A 17588-nucleotide genomic window follows, 5' to 3' on the forward strand; every position below is an offset into this window, starting at 1 on the left:
GTGACATTGGGCTTTAATCACCCAATTCATTATTAATTTATAGCCTCGTATTTGATTTGGACGTTTAATAGGCCTAACTTAATTATAAATGTATTCTGTAAATGAATTAACTTCGTAGGTAGCTATCTATTATATAATCTGTGGCTATATGTTATCTATATATATAAATGCAAGTGTCCTGACTGACTGACTGACTGACTGATTCATCAACGCAGAGCCGAAACTACAAAAGCCATAAAGTTGAAATTTGCACACTAGGTTGCATTTATAAAGTGTACAAGAGATAAGAAACGATTTTGAAAAATTCAACCCCTAAGGGGGTTAAAAAGGGGATGAAATGTTGTATGGGGTACAAGTTTTATTTTGAGCTAGGAATTTGAAACTTCGTAAAAAGGTATACTATTAAAAAACAAGAAAACTAATTTCAGCGTTTTTGAAAATTCATCCCCCAAGGTAGTAAAAAAGGGGTTGAAATTTTGTATGGAGACCAAATATTTTTTTGAGTGTGGTAGTTGTATCTTTGTATAAGGGCATATTATTAGAATACAAGAAAAGTAATTTCTGCGTTTTCAAAAATTCGTCCCCTAAAAGGGATAAAAAGGGGTTGAAAGTTTGAATCCATTACAAAAGCTTTGAAACTTCTTAGAAAGGCTTAATAGCCGATTACAAAAAAGTAATTAAGACGTTTTTGGAAAATCAACCCCTATGGGGGTTAAAAAGGGGATGAAAGTTTGACTTAGGGGTTCAAATTTTATTTTAAGCCAGGAAGTTGAAACGTTGTAAAAAGGTATTATATTAAAAGAGAAGAAAACTAATTTCAGCGTTTTTGAAAATTCATCCACGAAGGTGGTGAAAAAGGGGTTGAAAGTTTGTATGTTCATCAAATATTTTTTTGAGTGCGGGACTTGAATCTTTGTATAAAGGCATATTATTAGATTAGAAGAAAAGTAATTTCAGGGTTTTTGAAAATTCATCTCTCAAGGTGGTGAAAAAGGGGTTGAAACTTTGTATGGAGAACAAACATTTTTGTGAGTGCGGGGCTTGAATCTTTGTAAAAAAGCATATTATTAGAATATAAGAAAAGTGGTTTCAGCGTTTTATAAAAATAATCCTATTAAAGGGTTAAAAAGGGGTTGAAAGTTTGTATGGGGTTTCAATTTTATTTTAAGCTAGGAACTTGAAACTTCGTATAAAGATATTTAATTAAAAGAGAAGAAAATTAATTTCAGCGTTTTTGAAAATTCATCTCTCAAGGTGGTGAAAAAGGGGTTGAAAGTTTGTATGGACATCAAACATTTTTGTGAGTGCGGGTCATGAGTCTTTGTACGAAAGCATATTATTAGAATACAAGTAAAGTAATTCCAGCGTTAAAAGGGTTAAAAAGGAGTTGAAAGTTTGTATGGGGTTTAAAGTAAAGTAAAGTAAAGTAAAGTAAAGTATTTATTAATTGTAAACTGTGTACATAAGATGTCATAAACATGAGATATCGAATCAACAGTTGCCCATTTCGAGCATACAATATGATCTTAAAACTACTAACTATACTAGCTTACTGACTAACTTATACTTAACAAACTGGTGATTCCAGAAAAAACTCATTTAGGTTGTAAAATACATTTTCAATTAACCAATTTTTTAATTTTAATTTAAAGCGATTCCCCTCCAACATTTTTATTTCAACTGGCAGGGCGTTAAAAACTCGTATTGCAGTATTTAATGTACTTCTGTAAAACATTGAGTTGTTTGATTTTGGACATACAAGATTAAATCTGTACTGCTCTCTAAGATTATCTCTCTGCGAGGACATTTTTCTAAAATAGCCGTCATTATTTTTTACAAAGAGGCAAAGTTCTAGTTTAAATTTTATTTTTAGCCAGGAACTTGAAACTTTGTAAAAAAATATTTTATTAAAAGAGAAGAAAACTCATTTCAGCGTTTTTGAAAATTCATCCTTCAAGGTGGTGAAAAAGGGTTGAAAGTATGCATCGGGCGCGATTTTTTTTAAATAGTGGACATGAAAATCTTCTAAGAGCGACGCAAGAGGGATTATATCGAGAACTTTTTTTTTCAGTTAGGGGCTTGAAACTTCATGAGTAGTTTGTGACAGACAAATCTCATGCTTTGTATAATTATTAACAAATTATTAACAGTCCCTACTGCTATCTTTTTTAGGTGGTCGCCAACATCCGTTAGGGCATGGCAATTAAAGAAGAAGACTACTATATTTTGCCGCATTAATGCTCTCTGCTCATGTAGAATATATTACCACCAACATACAAATCCACGCGGACGAAGTCGCTGGCAACAGCTAGTTAGGTATACATTTAAGATTTGCATTCTTGCCGGTTAATACAATATATAAAAAAGCTTTTCATTGATACTAGTTTACTGAAAAAATCTATGACTTTTTCTAGTAGGTGGCGAAAATATAAGTAGGTAACTATATCATTATTTATCACTTTTAGGTTCTTTAATTAAACCCAAAATATCGACATAAATAGACAAAAAAAAACTGCTAGTTAGATTTTTACTACTGAGAAGTTTTTCGATACATTATTGAAGGACTTAAGTGCCTGCCTAATTGCCTATGGCCCTTAAGATAATGATTCAACTAAGTATTTTTTACTATTTTTACATTTTTAAGCTTATCGCGAGGTATATAGCTCACAGAGCCACTATTATTAGGGTTCCGTACCTCAAAAAACGGAACCCCTCCAAAACTATTGAGTCTAAAATTTTGAAAAAAAAATACAGAAAATAGTTCTTTACCTATAGATGACAGGAAAACCTATTAGAAATCTGCAGTCAAGCGTGAGTCGGACTTAATGTACTTACTGACTTAATGTATGGAACGCGCGTCCGTCTCGCACTTGGCCAGTTTTATTCTTAAAAATGTATTTGTTGTTTGCAGATGTCCTCAAACAGGGGAAATACCGCTAACCCAAAGAGCTAAGACAAAGAGGACACAGGTTTCGTTATCTTCAATCTACAGTGACAAGGGCAAAGGCCGCATATGAGAGCTTTTCCTTGTCAAGCTTTATATGTAAAGTATGAAGAAGAGGTAATATTATGTTTATGCAAACCTATTATTGTACTAAAGAAAATTTAAACTTGCAAAAAGGGACTTTTCATTGCTGTCGTTCATTTGGAAAACTTTTTTTGCGAAACCGGAGACATCAAAATCCGTAAATTGTGTCAAAATATTTTCAATGGTGTTAATTATACAGAGAGGAAAATGAGGACGTTTGTTGAAAAGGCGATTTCGCGCGGGTCCTCCACTTTCGTCTTAAGACTATTGTGTGTTCGCTGTGATAATGATTCAACCAAGAAAGTATTTTTTTTACAGATTTAAGCGTATCGTGAGGTCTAACAGCTCACACACTGCCGTATTCGAACTTCAAGATATTTTACAAGAGACGACACGTACCTACTAGATCCATTCTATGGTGATCTGGCCTCTTTAGCTCTTTGGGTTTTTAACATTTAAATTGAAGACAGATCCCTTCATTCTAGATACATACGTTATAGTTTAGATTTCAACTAGTTCTCTTTTGCAGCGCAATTCGGGCAACCAATGTCACTTTTACTATAGATCGTGTTAGATATCTATTAGATGTGAATTAGATCTCTAAGTAATATCTTGTGGAAATCGTTCAAGAGTAAATCGTACGAGTAGAGTTCAGAATCGCGGGAATGTCAAATTTGACAGGTTAGATTAGATCTTAAACATATCGTTATCGTATCTTGGCGATGTCTAAAAGATATCTAATCGATGTCTATTAAAAAATCCGAATCGTGTCCAGAGCCACTATTATAGAAAGGTGCGAAAACCTAGATCCTGAAAAATCCGACTGAATAGTGAGAACTCAAAATTGCAAATGTTCATAACATAACTAAAAACCTTAAGACAACTAGTGACAGTTAAAATACGTAACTGACATTGGTGTTTTACCAATTCACATGTTTTCGTGACATAACTTTGCGAATCTGGTTCTGTATTCGACCTAAGATACAACGAAGGCCAGAAGCGAGGCTGTAACCTTACAGTCTTCCTTCTATCAATCAATATTTGATACGCTAATATGTACCTAAAAGACAATATAACAAAGGTAATCCCTACCTAATAAGTAAATAAATGCAAAAGTAGATAGCTCTGTATGTCTCTCTGTCTGTTACATCTTCACGCTTAAACCGCTGAAGACTCTATATTTCGGTGCTCAAAGCTTGAAAAGGGTACCATAATGACTTTTAGTGAAAGTGAAGAGACCTCCCATCTTTTAATTCCGTCACACAGGAAAATAAATAAATACGTGTTGGTGTTACAGACATACAAGGATTCTGGAATACATCTAAATAAACAGGATATAAAAGAAAAAGAAGCCAGAATTTTCCTTATTATTCTGTCAATCTGAAGGTCTCGTGGATGCTATGATGGATCAAGGAAAGTGGCATTAAACGGCTCGTGAGCGCTATGTGACGCGTGCGCAGGTTTTCAATGCGGCACCGCGCAGGGTCAGGGACCGTGCGTCGTACCCGTTCCAAAGAGAATTTGAAATAGAGGCGGATTGTTAAAGTAAATTATGTATAGTAAATTTACTGCCATCTTTCGACAGAAGATTAAAACAGTTAGAACGCCATTTGACTTGGGCCTTATTCTTTCACTGATAATATGTGTCAATTTGTTACATGTCAAAAATTAACATTTAGCTAACACGCATAAGTACCTACATTAACACAATAGATTATACATTGTAACCAAACAGTCGATGCATTCTGTTTGCAGACCTTGATTTGTTTGACTTGGATAGATTGATAACAAGGAAACTATTTTGGATGGTGATACAGTAGACAGAGAAACAAACAGACGGTCTAGCATGACTTGCGTTCTCGCGCGCGAGAACGCAACACATGCTAGACCGCCATATTTAAAGTTAGCACCTAAATAGTTGAGTTAACGCTCATACGAGAATAAAGTCTTCTTTAAACTACAGTAAGTTACGATACAAAACAGGACTACACTCATATCTAAAATGATAATTATAGACTAAAATTGCAGCTTTAAAAAAAATAGTAGTATTGTTTATTACTTTAATTATAAAATATCTGGAAGACCGAGCTTTGTTTAGAAAACATATAAAAATGCGCGTTTCCTCAAAGATAAGATCTAGACGGATCGATTTTTCGCCCCGGAAATCCCCATATACCTAGCAAATTTCTACGAAATTGTTAGAGCCGTTTCCGAGGTCCCCGAAATATATAAATAAAATATAAATATTATAGGACTTTCTTACACAGAACTTCTTTCGTCTTTTTTTTTCTTATATGAATAAAAATATACTTGTAAATTACAAGAATTGCTCGAATAAAGGTATAATATTCGGTAAATATATAGAACGATAAAAAACTGCAAGTTGCAAATAAGAAAAATATCTCACCAACCAGAAAAAAAGAATATGTTTTTTTAACCCTTTATAAGGCATAAGGGTGTCAGGTGTGAAAAATTGAACCTATCACTTGGAAATAAAGTTCAAAATCAGTTGGGTAATATAGCCCTACTGCCTTATGAAGGATTTTAATATATAATAAACTCTATAAATTAGGACTTGTTTGAGCTTAGGTACATTTCTGAATTAAAAAAATAGAAACTATTTGTACTTAGGTCTTTTCCTTATACTTACGCGAAAAGGTAAATAACAACTTTTATTAATAAAAATAAATTGTTTACCTACAGTAAAATATGCCTAATGTGCTCCTGTCAAAAAATCCGAAATTCAATTTAAAGTTCATATTTTGTTAATTATGTGGATATATGCCGATTACAGTAGGTAGACCACTGACCATCCAGCCTCTAGACTCAACTTAGGCCAATTCTTTCATGAAACCGATGCTGCCAAAAATACAGGGGTGCGGGGGACGAGGTGAGCGAGTCCCGTGCCGTGATTGGTCCGTTCAAACACACGTGGGCGTCAGACAGAAATATCTGCCGGGCGCTAGTGATGTGACACGTTGAATAATAACATTGTCAATCACGGTCAATAATGTAATAACAGTAATAATATGCAAGCATGTTTTGAATGCTATGTTGATTCGTTCGTTCGAAAACATTAACCCATAACGTTGTGGTTTCGTTAGCAGGTGTATCTGCTTTATATAATTAATTTAAAAATAAACTATTGGTAAAAAGTTATGGGATTTAGAGAAGCGCGAGACGAGACGAGATGCGGATGCGGATATTCGCAACATCCCTGCTTGGAAGCACTTCATTCACGCAGCTCGCCCTTCGGCCTCGCTTTAAATTACTGAGGGTTGCACGCTTGGGAGTCGGGGTGAAGGCTTCGGGCCTTCGGCGGGTCAGCCTTCGGCCTCCCAGCCTGATATTCGCCCTTCGGGTTCGCTTAACCTACTTGGAAATTTTCCTTTGCCCGTGTCCGCCGCCATTTTGAGTGTTAATAAAAAATAATTCACATACTAATCTTGGGCCCCCAAGCTCGCCGCATGCCAAATCTCAACGCGCTCAGACCAACTTGAAAAAAAAAATCATATCATAATCATAATCATAATTCTTTATTGCAACCATGGTATTACAAGGTGTTCTTATGTTAGTTAGTACATTTTGAAACTTTTTAAATGCAATTTGTGTTGTCTCGGGCCCTCTATGGCATTTGGTCGAGCACCCCCCACCTATCTCTCACCTTTGAAGCTTTTCATAAAAAATAAGTGGCCATTTTTACCGCCATATTGGTTTTATTAAAAAAAATCCATAGGAATACAGCTAGGTGACCCCGAGTTTTCGTGACCAAAATTTTAGCGCGCTGGGAGCATTTTGAAAAATGATCGCCATTTTGAATCCGCCATTTTGAAAAAATAATGGCGGCTTCAGAAACTGTCAGCGTCCCTCTATGACATTTGGTCGAGCATCTCCCACGTATCTGTCACCGTTTAGTGACCAAAAGTCGGATAATCCGGTAGACCAAAAGTCGGATTTTTCTGGAAGTCGCCAAACCACCCCCTCTATACGACCGTATCAAAGTCAAATACCCCAGGAACCCCCTTCTGGGAGAGCAATTATGTCAATTAATCAGTCGGGTTGCTGCTTTATATACAGGGTGGATTTTCTTTTTGGCTCAGTGAGGGCAGCTACCAGATTCCGTACTGCTACGAGAAAACGGTCTTAGGAGACCTTCCCTCGATTTCAAATTAGATCCCATTCCTATTGAGGATCAAAAGCTTGTATGGAAGCAAAAAAAAATTCCGGCTAGAAAAGCCACAAATCGAGGAAAACTTTTCCCATAATATTTGAATGAAAATGAAAACTTTTATTTTTCACATGCTACTTTTGTATGCCAATCGATTCCATTCCTATCCAGTATCAATAGTTTCCTAGGGGTCGACTTACGGTAATGTACTAAAAAGCCACAAATTAATAAAAACTTTTTCCATACATTTACTATGGAGAAAATGTGAAATTTTATTCACAATTTTCTACCTCGCCCATCATTCGTACAGCAATGTCTTCATACAGTGTTATGGTTCTTAAATGTAACAGGACAGGACTGATTGGCCAAATATTATAGGAAAAGTTTTCCTCGATTTGTGGCTTTTCTAGCCGGAAATTTTTTTTTGCTTCCATACAAGCTTTTGATTCTCAATAGGAATGGGATCGATTGGCATAAAAAAAAGTTTGTCAAAAATGACCTTTTTCTCGTATCCTGTATGTTTTTTCCAAAATCTGTAAATGCCAATCTTCATTAATTTGAAATCGAGGGAAGGTCTCTTAAGACCGTTTTCTCGTAGCAGTACGGGATCTGGTAGCTGCCCTCACTGAGCCAAAAAGAAAATCCACCCTGTATTCGCGGTATCCTACTATACCCACCCATTAAAAACACCCTGTATAATTCTATTAAGAGATATTACATGGTTTAAATCAAATATTTATTTGTTATTATGTAAATGAAATGGTATTTAACACAATCTAACTAAATGAAGTTTAAATTATTTGGCCGAATGTTCAAGTATCATTGCCATGTTAGCAGTCGTACACAGAAAAAAAGCAAAAATTAAAAAGTTAAACCGACGCCCACTATTCTCAACAAAAATGGAATCAAAATAATGCATTTTAAATTGCAACCGTGTGTTTTTGTATAAAATTGGTCTTGTGATTAATTTAAATTTGCAATGTTTTTATAATCGCTAAAAGTAATACGAGTACCTATGTAGTGCAGTGAATTTTTCGCAAATACCTATGCGATTTGAATTGAATTACCTTGTCAATAGTAAACAATCACATTCTATGGATATGGACATCACTAGTTTGGGCTTAGGAATGTCACGTAATAAAAGACAAGAAAGGATGTATACGGATGCAGCGCGATAGAAAGAGACTTTCTTAAAAGACGTCATCGAGTTTCAAGCGCTGTCAAATTTGATGAGACGCTTAAATTAAAATATTTTTTATCCAAATCTCTAAAAAATCGGCTTACCTGTGAAATGAAATGCCATTTTTTTGTACACCAGAGTTTTTAGTGTTCTTGCCACACAATTTGACACAACAATAATGCATTTTTGATAGCAAAAACTTCTTCGAGCTACCGAAGTTTCTAGACCGAGCCCGGTCCGCCGACTGAAGTAAGCGGTGTAGGCGTGACTCGAAGATGGAGTAACGCTACCGTATGTGTGGCAGAGGGGGTAGCGCGACTATGCTATGTCTAGAGGCTGGATGGTCAGTGAGGTAGACCTACTATCATCTTGTAACACTTAAATGAGGTTGTGTGTGATAAGTATGGAACCTGTGCGGAATGAGTCGTGGAATGTATGGGGCCTGATACATTCCACGACTCTTTTCTTTCCGAATAGACTCTAGTTTCATAAATTTAGAGACCTTCGTTCAGCACTGCTAATATTGATTGTAATAACGGATTATGAATTTGATTATGGATTTGTTATGATTTATGAACATGATCTCTTCGTGTCAAAGATGACATTGATTCAACAAGAAACCTACAGGATATTTGCATAGGATAGGACACCCGAATAAAATATAAACCTACAATTAAGTTCTGAAATAGTAGTGACCAACATTTAAAAAAATCCTCTCAACTAACTGATTTGGATCAGTTTTTTTTTATACACGAGAGTTTGGGACGGGTACCGCCGTGGCCTAGAAGTCAGCTAGGGCTTTTCCGCGGAAACGAAAGAGGGCTTGGTCACTTTTTATTTTGTGTATGATATCTCTTTCACTATAAAGAACATTTTTCAGTGAGCAAAACAGTAAAAAGTCATATCAGTCATCAGTCATATCACTAACAAACTATTTCCAAGAAGACCAAACACGTCAAACTGTACCTATTCTTGCAAATATTTTACCCCAAGCTTCACGTCGTCATGAATATGGCAAAAACTTGTAAAAAAGACTGTCAAAATGACGTCACACCATAACCGGTGTTAGGGGACGACCGTTTAGTGTATGATTTTGACGACATTTGGCAAAACTGGATTGGTTACGTTACGTGGATTGGCGAAGTCAAGGGTACGGTCTTCACTACGAGTACAATGTTAAATGTCAATGTAAACCTTGTTACAAAGACTTAAGGTGTATTTATGATCAGGAGCGTTACTAATGATATTTGGAAATTGGAAAACGTCTACGTCAACGTGAGATGAGCGACAGCCTGTCAATTCAGCACGGTTTTGTGGTTTTAAGATCCATCCCGCTAACGCAATGAAATTTTTACAAGTTTTAATCAAGAGCTTTCTTGAATCTTGATAAGGGTATTTTTGCTTAATCTTGTAACCCATCAGATCAGCTGTTCTATAAGGCCTTTAGTCGATATAATATAATATAAAATATAAGTTAACTTACCCATTCTGTGATCATTTGTACAGGGTCTATAATCACCATAATTATCGCTATGAGGACTAGTAGGAAACCATAGACTAATCGTATTACAGGCTCTGAAACAAAACAATTCAATGTATTACACACTTTTATTTAGCTAACTAAAATTAAAAACTAAGCTTAAAGATAAACTATAGATAGAAAATTTGCCCCAAATCGCCGTCTATTGGCAGCGTTCCCGGAAGCACGTACAGTATAATAAAGAGTACTAGCGTACAGTATGGACACTCCCTGCCTCCCGTTGAAAGTACCGCCCACCCGCTGAGACCCGCTCTCGGTTACCTCACAGTTACCTTACAATGTCTTATCTCACTCACACAAGCATGGTACGCGTTCACCTACACAAGCTTAGGCTGTGTGCGTAGGAACGCGTTTGTTTCATACATTTGATCGCCAGTGTCCGAGGTCTGCCAGAAGGCTGGCAGCATTGCCATGTTGTATGGCAATGCTGATCCGCTGTGCTAGATATGACCCCGCCCTCTGGTCAAGCGTCTAACCTAACCTGCGACTACATTCGGTTACATTTTATTTAGCTATATAATATGGAAAATGTATGTGTGTTTCAAATTAATTTAAATTTGTAATACATGTAAATACTTACGTCTTTTTTGTATCGTGAAATTCTGGAATTTAATTATAGATATCCTCCCTTTACTTGGCACATGTTGAATCGTCATTTTTGCTTGTGATATCTGAAACAATAAAAAATATATACATATTTGTATTAACTCATTTATTAACAGGTAAGGTCAATGTGGCTAATTCCGTCATAGGGACTATTTCGTCCACGAGCGTATAGGTATTTCTTTGATTTTCAATCGTAGGAAAAAAAACCATTTGCTTTTGATTGCTGAAACTTAAAGCAATCGCTGCTTTGTCGATGAATGTATCAAATTTTGTTCATTGTTCGAGAAAAACGCTAATGGACGGAATAGCCCCTATGACGAAATTAGCCAATTGACCTTATAAAAAACAAATTCAATTAACTACATGGATGTTCAAAATGTTTTTAGAACAGGTGTTTTTATTTTCAGTTCATATTATATGACAAAGATTCATTATTTCTTCTACTGGAGGTCGATATAATCAAATTCTATTTTTATTACCTACATAACATAGCATAATTTTGTTTACAGTACATATGGTGCTACTTTACTGCACTAGTGCGATAATTAGCACATTACGTGACTATGACGAAAATTTAAAGGGCCATACTTATGTACTGTAAAACGTTGTAGGTACGATACACGTGCGAATAGGTAATACGCAACTCATCATGTCGATTTAATTAACACCCCTTCGGTCGTGTTTTAATTTATCGCCACTCGTTTAGAATTTCTTATTTTTCGCACTTGTATCGTAATGTACTATTACAACATATCTGCGCAATATCGATCTGTAGACTCTGTGCGGAAAGAGAAGACAATACATGGCATGACAATATATACAATACAATATGTACGGGGCCCAGCCCCAATACATTCAACGACTCTTCTCTTTCCGCACAGGGGCTTTTTCTAAAATAAATATCGAAAACCCGATTCTTTCAAATCTGGACGTTCTTGGGCTCATTCTACTCAGGATCGACAGCACTCTCCACCCTACCATTAAAAAAAGATGTCCCAAAATGTCCATTCCATTACGTCACGTTTTTAGTATGAGAAAAATTTTCACTTGTATGTAACGTGACGTAGTGGAATGTACAATTTTCATACAAAATTTTGGGACATCTTTTTTTAATGGTAGGATGGAGAGTGCTGTCGATTCTGAGTAGAATGAGCCCAAGAACGTCCAGATTTGAAAGAATCGGGTTTTCGATATTTATTTTAGAAAAAGCCCATTGTAGACTCTATCAACGTGTTGCCCTTATTTATTTATTAGACCGAGAATTAACATTCGACCAAAAATATGATCTCGATTTGATGTCACCTCCACTGAGACAGATGTCAAATTAATTTCAGATTTACACTGACTTGATATCACACATATTATGTAAATACAAGGGGCCCTGCCCTAAATATTTATCAGAAATGACCCATTAATATCACAACGGCCGTCAATAATATCAGTATACGTAATTGTGAATGACGGAGATAATGACAAATATCGTCGATCTTCTTCATATTCTAGAATATTCTGTATAGATATTATTAGTGATGAAAAGAACATCTGCTGAACTTCAAGATATTCACAAGAGACAACACGTACTAGATCTATTCTAGATACGTTATAGTTTAGATTTCAACTAGTTCTCTTTTGCAGCGCAATTCGGGCAACCAATGTCACTTTTACGTTAGATAGAGTTAGATATCTAATAGATGTGAATTAGATCTCTAAGCCATATCTTGTGGAAATCGTTCAAGAGTATCTCCAGAATTGCGCAAATGTCAAATTTGACAGGTTAGATCTTAAACATATCGTTATCGTATCTTGGTGATGACTAAAAGATATCTTATAGATGTCTATTTCAAAATCCGAATCGGGCCCCATGTTTTTAGAATGTATTTTTATTTGTTTTGGGACGGATTTTAACAGTTGCCTAGTGTTTTAGAGACAACAAATAAGTACCTAAAGCGTCTGGTATATAAATAAATAAATATTATATGACATTATTACACAAATTGACAAGTCCTACAGTAAGCTCAACGAGTCATATATAATATATAGGTAAATACTTAAAAATACCTATGACTCAGGAACAAATATCCGTGCTCATCACAGTCATCACACAAATAAATGCCATTTTTACTATGCCGCCACCGTATTGTAGGGTTCCATCAAGTATTTCGCTTTGCAAAAGGGTTCCATCAAAAAAAAAAGATTGAGAACCGCTGGTCTAATGTAGCAAAAGTATGTTAACCTTATTACTGTGTGGTAACTAAAAGAAAAGGAAGTTGATAGTCACAATAATAAACATCGTAACTCATTCATAAACGTTCAATTCGCAACGCGATAAACGGAAAGAGAACGCTTTTATTGTAGTACAGGTTAACTGATAACCTACGGAGAAAACATAATAACTGCTCATAATAACTACACATCGGTAACTCATGGCATTTAGGTAGCACTTAAAAGATTAGTGATGAGCACACATCGGTAAATCGTGGCACTTAGGTAGCACTTGACAGTTTCTAACAGACTAGTGATGTGACAATGTTCTTCCTATACGAGTCGAGAAAAAGAAACCACTAAAAAAAGGAATTAATTAAACTAATCTTTTAAGTGCTACCTACCTAAATGCCACGAGTTACCGATGTGTAATAATGACTTATTTCTACTTATACATATAGGTAATTTAGACATCATGTAGAATTTTCATGAGTTTTACTTAGCTAAATAATATTGTCCCGTTTCTGTCTGAAACACAGGTAATCCTAGTTCAGGCATTTGTAAACCAATCTTCTCTAATAAAGCTTCAACCACTGTATAACAGTTTTTTCAATAAATTATTTGTATTGTATATACGTATTTTGAAATATACGTTAACATATTTATAGTAGGTAAATCAATAATATTATTATTAGGTAGTACCTACATCAGGGTACTTTACGTTTACGCAGTTAAAAGTCCATTTGACGTATTTTTCCAAACTATAAAACATATAACAAATCGTGTTAACAAGATTTACCAAACGGTAGGTACAACCCATTGTTCTAAACAAACATAATATTTTTGCACATTCAACACTAGGTACTTACAATTACCGAATTTTATTTTTCTAAATATATCTTTTAAGTCAGGAAATGTTCACGTGGTTCAATGAGATTGAATTTCTTGTCACTGTAACCTTAGCTGGGATTTCAGAGTTACCTATATCTGTATACATACGTTACACGACACAACAAAGTAGTAACTCCAAAAATACAAACTTTGGGAACAAACCAAATTATTTTATTAAATATTTAGATTTGTGTTTCTTAAGTGCCTAGGTGGTCACACACCACACACAGTACCCACATACACTATAGTAGTGTGGCAAGCAGTACGTGGTAGCCGCGTAAGCTGAAGACGCCGGTTCGAATCCGACCTCCGCCACTGGAGGGTTTTGTCACTTTTTTACCTGAAATTTTATTTCAGTTTACCTGCAAATTTCATCGCATTTGCCCATGAAGAGTGTAATAGCCGCTATTAATCCTTCGAAAGTAATGGATTATCTTTAAATTGTGTCATTAATTTCACTTAACTCCATCTTAAGTCATTCTAGGAAATCTAGGAGTCTTAGGGTAACGTGTCCAAAGAATCATACCTACTCAACCTACGGAATCATAATTTCAGTCAATTGGTCTATAAACTCGTTTCCTCTCTTCGGATACTATTAATTAAATTTAAAAAATATGACGTACGCTCACATGTCACTATAAACAATTATTTATAAACTCAAAATAGGTTATAGGCGTTCCAAAATTGAAGCGCGTAACTTGTGACAAATTGGACAAGTTGCCTTTAGTCGCGGCTGGACAAGCGAGAAATGTGCACGTGCTAACGAGCTCCGGCACACCGAGAGAGAAAGAGACGACCTTATGTTTAACAACGAGTGTGACAAAGATGGATGGAATGAGAAAATTAATCAAAAATAACAGATTTCTTCGTAGGCACAGAAATAAATATGGAAGTATTTTTTGTGCTCCTCAAGTATGAGGATAACCTATCTATATATATAAATGCAAGTGTCCTGACTGACTGACTGACTGACTGACTGACTGATTCATCAACGCAGAGCCGAAACTACAAAAGCTAGAAAGTTGAAATTTGCACACTAGGTTGCATTTATAAAGTGTACAAGAGATAAGAAGCGAATTTGAAAAATTCAACCCCTAAGGGGGTTAAAAAGGGGATGAAAGGTTGTATGGGGTACAAGTTTTATTTTAAGCTAGGAATTTGAAACTTTCTAAAAATGTATTATATTAAAAAACAAGAAAACTAATTTCAGCGTTTTTGAAAATTCATCCCCAAAGGTGGTGAAAAACGGGTTGAAAATTTGTATGGAGATCAAATATTTTTGTGAGTGTGGAACTTGAAACTTTGTATATGGGGATATTATTATAAGACAGGAAAAGTAATTTCAGCGTTTTTGAAAATTCATCCCCTAACAGGGTTAAAAAGGGGTTGAAAGTTTGAATCCATTACAAATGCTTTGAAACTTCTTTGAAAGGCATAATAGCCGATCACAAAATAAAGTGATTGTGACGTTTTTGGAAATTCAACCCCTAAGGGGGTTAAAAAGGGGATGAACGTTCGTCTTGGGGTGCAAATTTCATTTTAAGATAGGAACTTGAAACTTTGGAAATAGATATTAAATTTAAATACAAGAAAACTAATTTCAGAGTTTTTAAAAATTCATCCCCTAAGGTGGTGAAAAAAGGGTTGAAAGTTTGTATGGATATCAAACATTTTTTCGAGCGCGGGACTTGAATCTTTGTATTTGGGGATATTATTAAAAGACAGGAAAAGTACATTCAGCGTTTTTGAAAATTCATCCCCTAACAGGGTTAAAAAGGGGTTGAAAGTTTGAATCCATTACAAATGCTTTGAAACTTCTTTGAAAGGCATAATAGCCGATCACAAAATAAAGTGATTGCGACGTTTTTGGAAATTCAACCCCTAAGGGGGTTAAAAAAGGGGATGAAAGTTCGTCTTGGGGTGCAAATTTCATTTTAAGCTAGGAACTTGAAACTTTGCAAATAGATATTAAATTTAAATACAAGAAAACTAATTTCAGCGTTTTTGAAAATTCATCCCCTAAGGTGGTGAAAAAAGGGTTGAAAGTTTGTATGGATATCAAACATTTTTTCGAGCGCGGGACTTGAATCTTTGTATTTGAGGATATTATTAAAAGACAGGAAAAGTAATTTCAGCGTTTTTGAAAATTCATCCCCTAACAGGGTTAAAAAGGGGTTGAAAGTTTGAATCCATTACAAATGCTTTGAAACTTCTTTGAAAGGCATAATAGCCGATCACAAAATAAAGTAATTGCGACGTTTTTGGAAATTCAACCCCTAATGGGGTTAAAAAGGGGATGAAAGTTCGTCTTGGGGTGCAAATTTTATTTTAAGCTAGGAACTTGAAACTTTGCAAATAGATATTAAATTTAAATACAAGAAAACTAATTTCTGCGTTTATGAAAATTCATCCCCTAAGGTGGTGAAAAAAGTTTTTATGGATATCAAACATTTTTTCGAGCGCGGGACTTGAATCTTTGTATTTGGGGATATTATTAGACGACAATACAAGTAATTTCAGCGTTTTGTAAAATTCATCCCCCAACAGGTTTAAAAAGGGGTTGAAGTTTTGTACGGGGTTCGAATTTTATTTTAAGCTAGGAACTTGAAACTTCATAAAACGGTATTATTTTAAAATGGAAAATTTTTTTTTTATCTCAAGGTGGTGAAAAAAGGGGTTGAAAGTTTGTATGGAGTTCAAACATTTTTGTGAGAACGGGGCTTGAATCTTTGTACAGAGGCATATTATTAGAATACAAGAAAAGTAATTTCAGCGTTTTTAAAAATCCATCCCCTAAAATGGTTAAAAAGGGGTTGAAAGTTTATATAGGGTTCAAATTTTATTTACTTCAAACTTCGTAAATAGGTAGTTAGGTAGTAGGTTTTATTAAATAGATGACATGAATATCTTCTAAAGGGGGTTTAGAGGGATTATGTCGAGAACAATTTTATTTATTTAGGGGCTAGAAACTTCGTAGGTTGTGAAAGACAAGTCTCATGCGTTGTATAATATGAATAATTAACAAATGATTAACCGTCCTACTGCAATATTTTGCTGCATATTGTTCTAAGCTAATGTAGAATATATAACCACCAATATACAAATCCACGCGTACGAAGTCGCGGGCAACAGCTAGTGGTTATATAATATCATTGACTATAAATGGCAAATGGCACCTGAATTTTATTGTACTGCTAAATCTACATCTACAAGCTATAAAATTTAAATTGCATATTTTAGATATAATCAAACACAGATTAGGTCACTAAACTGGATTCTGGTGACGTATTTAGCAGCTCGATCAGACAGCCACTAGATCATATTTTTAAATCAACTTAAAAAAGTGGCCAAGTGCGAGTCGGACTCGCCCATGAAGGGTTCCGTATTTAGGCGATTTATGACGTATTAAAAAAAAACTACTTGCTAGATCTCGTTCTAACCAATTTTCGGTGGAAGTTTACATGGTAATGTACATCATATATTTTTTTTAGTTTTATCATTCTCTTATTTTAGAAGTTAGGGGGGGGGGACACACATTTTACCACTTTGGAAGTCTCTCTCGCGCAAACTATTCAGTTTAGAAAAAAATGATATTAGAAACCTCAATATCATTTTTGAAGACCTATCCATAGATACCCCACACGTATGGGTTTGATGAAAAAAAAATTTTGAGTTTCAGTTCGTAGTATGGGGAACCCCAAAAATTTATTGTTTTTTTTTCTATTTTTGTGTGAAAATCTTAATGCGGTTCACAGAATACATCTACTTACCAAGTTTCAACAGTATAGTTCTTATAGTTTCGGAGAAAAGTGGCTGTGACATACGGACGGACAGACAGACGGACAGACAGACAGACATGACGAATCTATAAGGGTTCCGTTTTTTGCCATTTGGCTACGGAACCCTAAAAAGGGTAGGTATTTCACTAAAATATTGAAAAACAATAAAAACTTGTTAGTAAACTAATATAACA

The 17588-nt window shown here is 35.1% G+C and overlaps 1 protein-coding gene across 1 annotated transcript in view; it reads right to left on the reverse strand.

Moving 5' to 3' along the window:
• Positions 1 to 17588, reverse strand: part of LOC134655822 (scavenger receptor class B member 1-like) — a 66097-nt gene that overhangs the window by 21623 nt on the left and 26886 nt on the right. The window contains exons 4-5 of the mRNA XM_063511309.1: positions 10497 to 10587; positions 9860 to 9951 (exon numbers count right to left, since the gene is read on the reverse strand). Coding sequence (XP_063367379.1) covers positions 9860 to 9951; positions 10497 to 10587 — 183 coding nt within the window. The remainder of the gene's footprint in view (positions 1 to 9859; positions 9952 to 10496; positions 10588 to 17588) is intronic.

The sequence above is a fragment of the Cydia amplana genome, chromosome 2, assembly GCF_948474715.1.
Source record: "Cydia amplana chromosome 2, ilCydAmpl1.1, whole genome shotgun sequence".
Lineage (NCBI taxonomy): Eukaryota > Metazoa > Arthropoda > Insecta > Lepidoptera > Tortricidae > Cydia > Cydia amplana.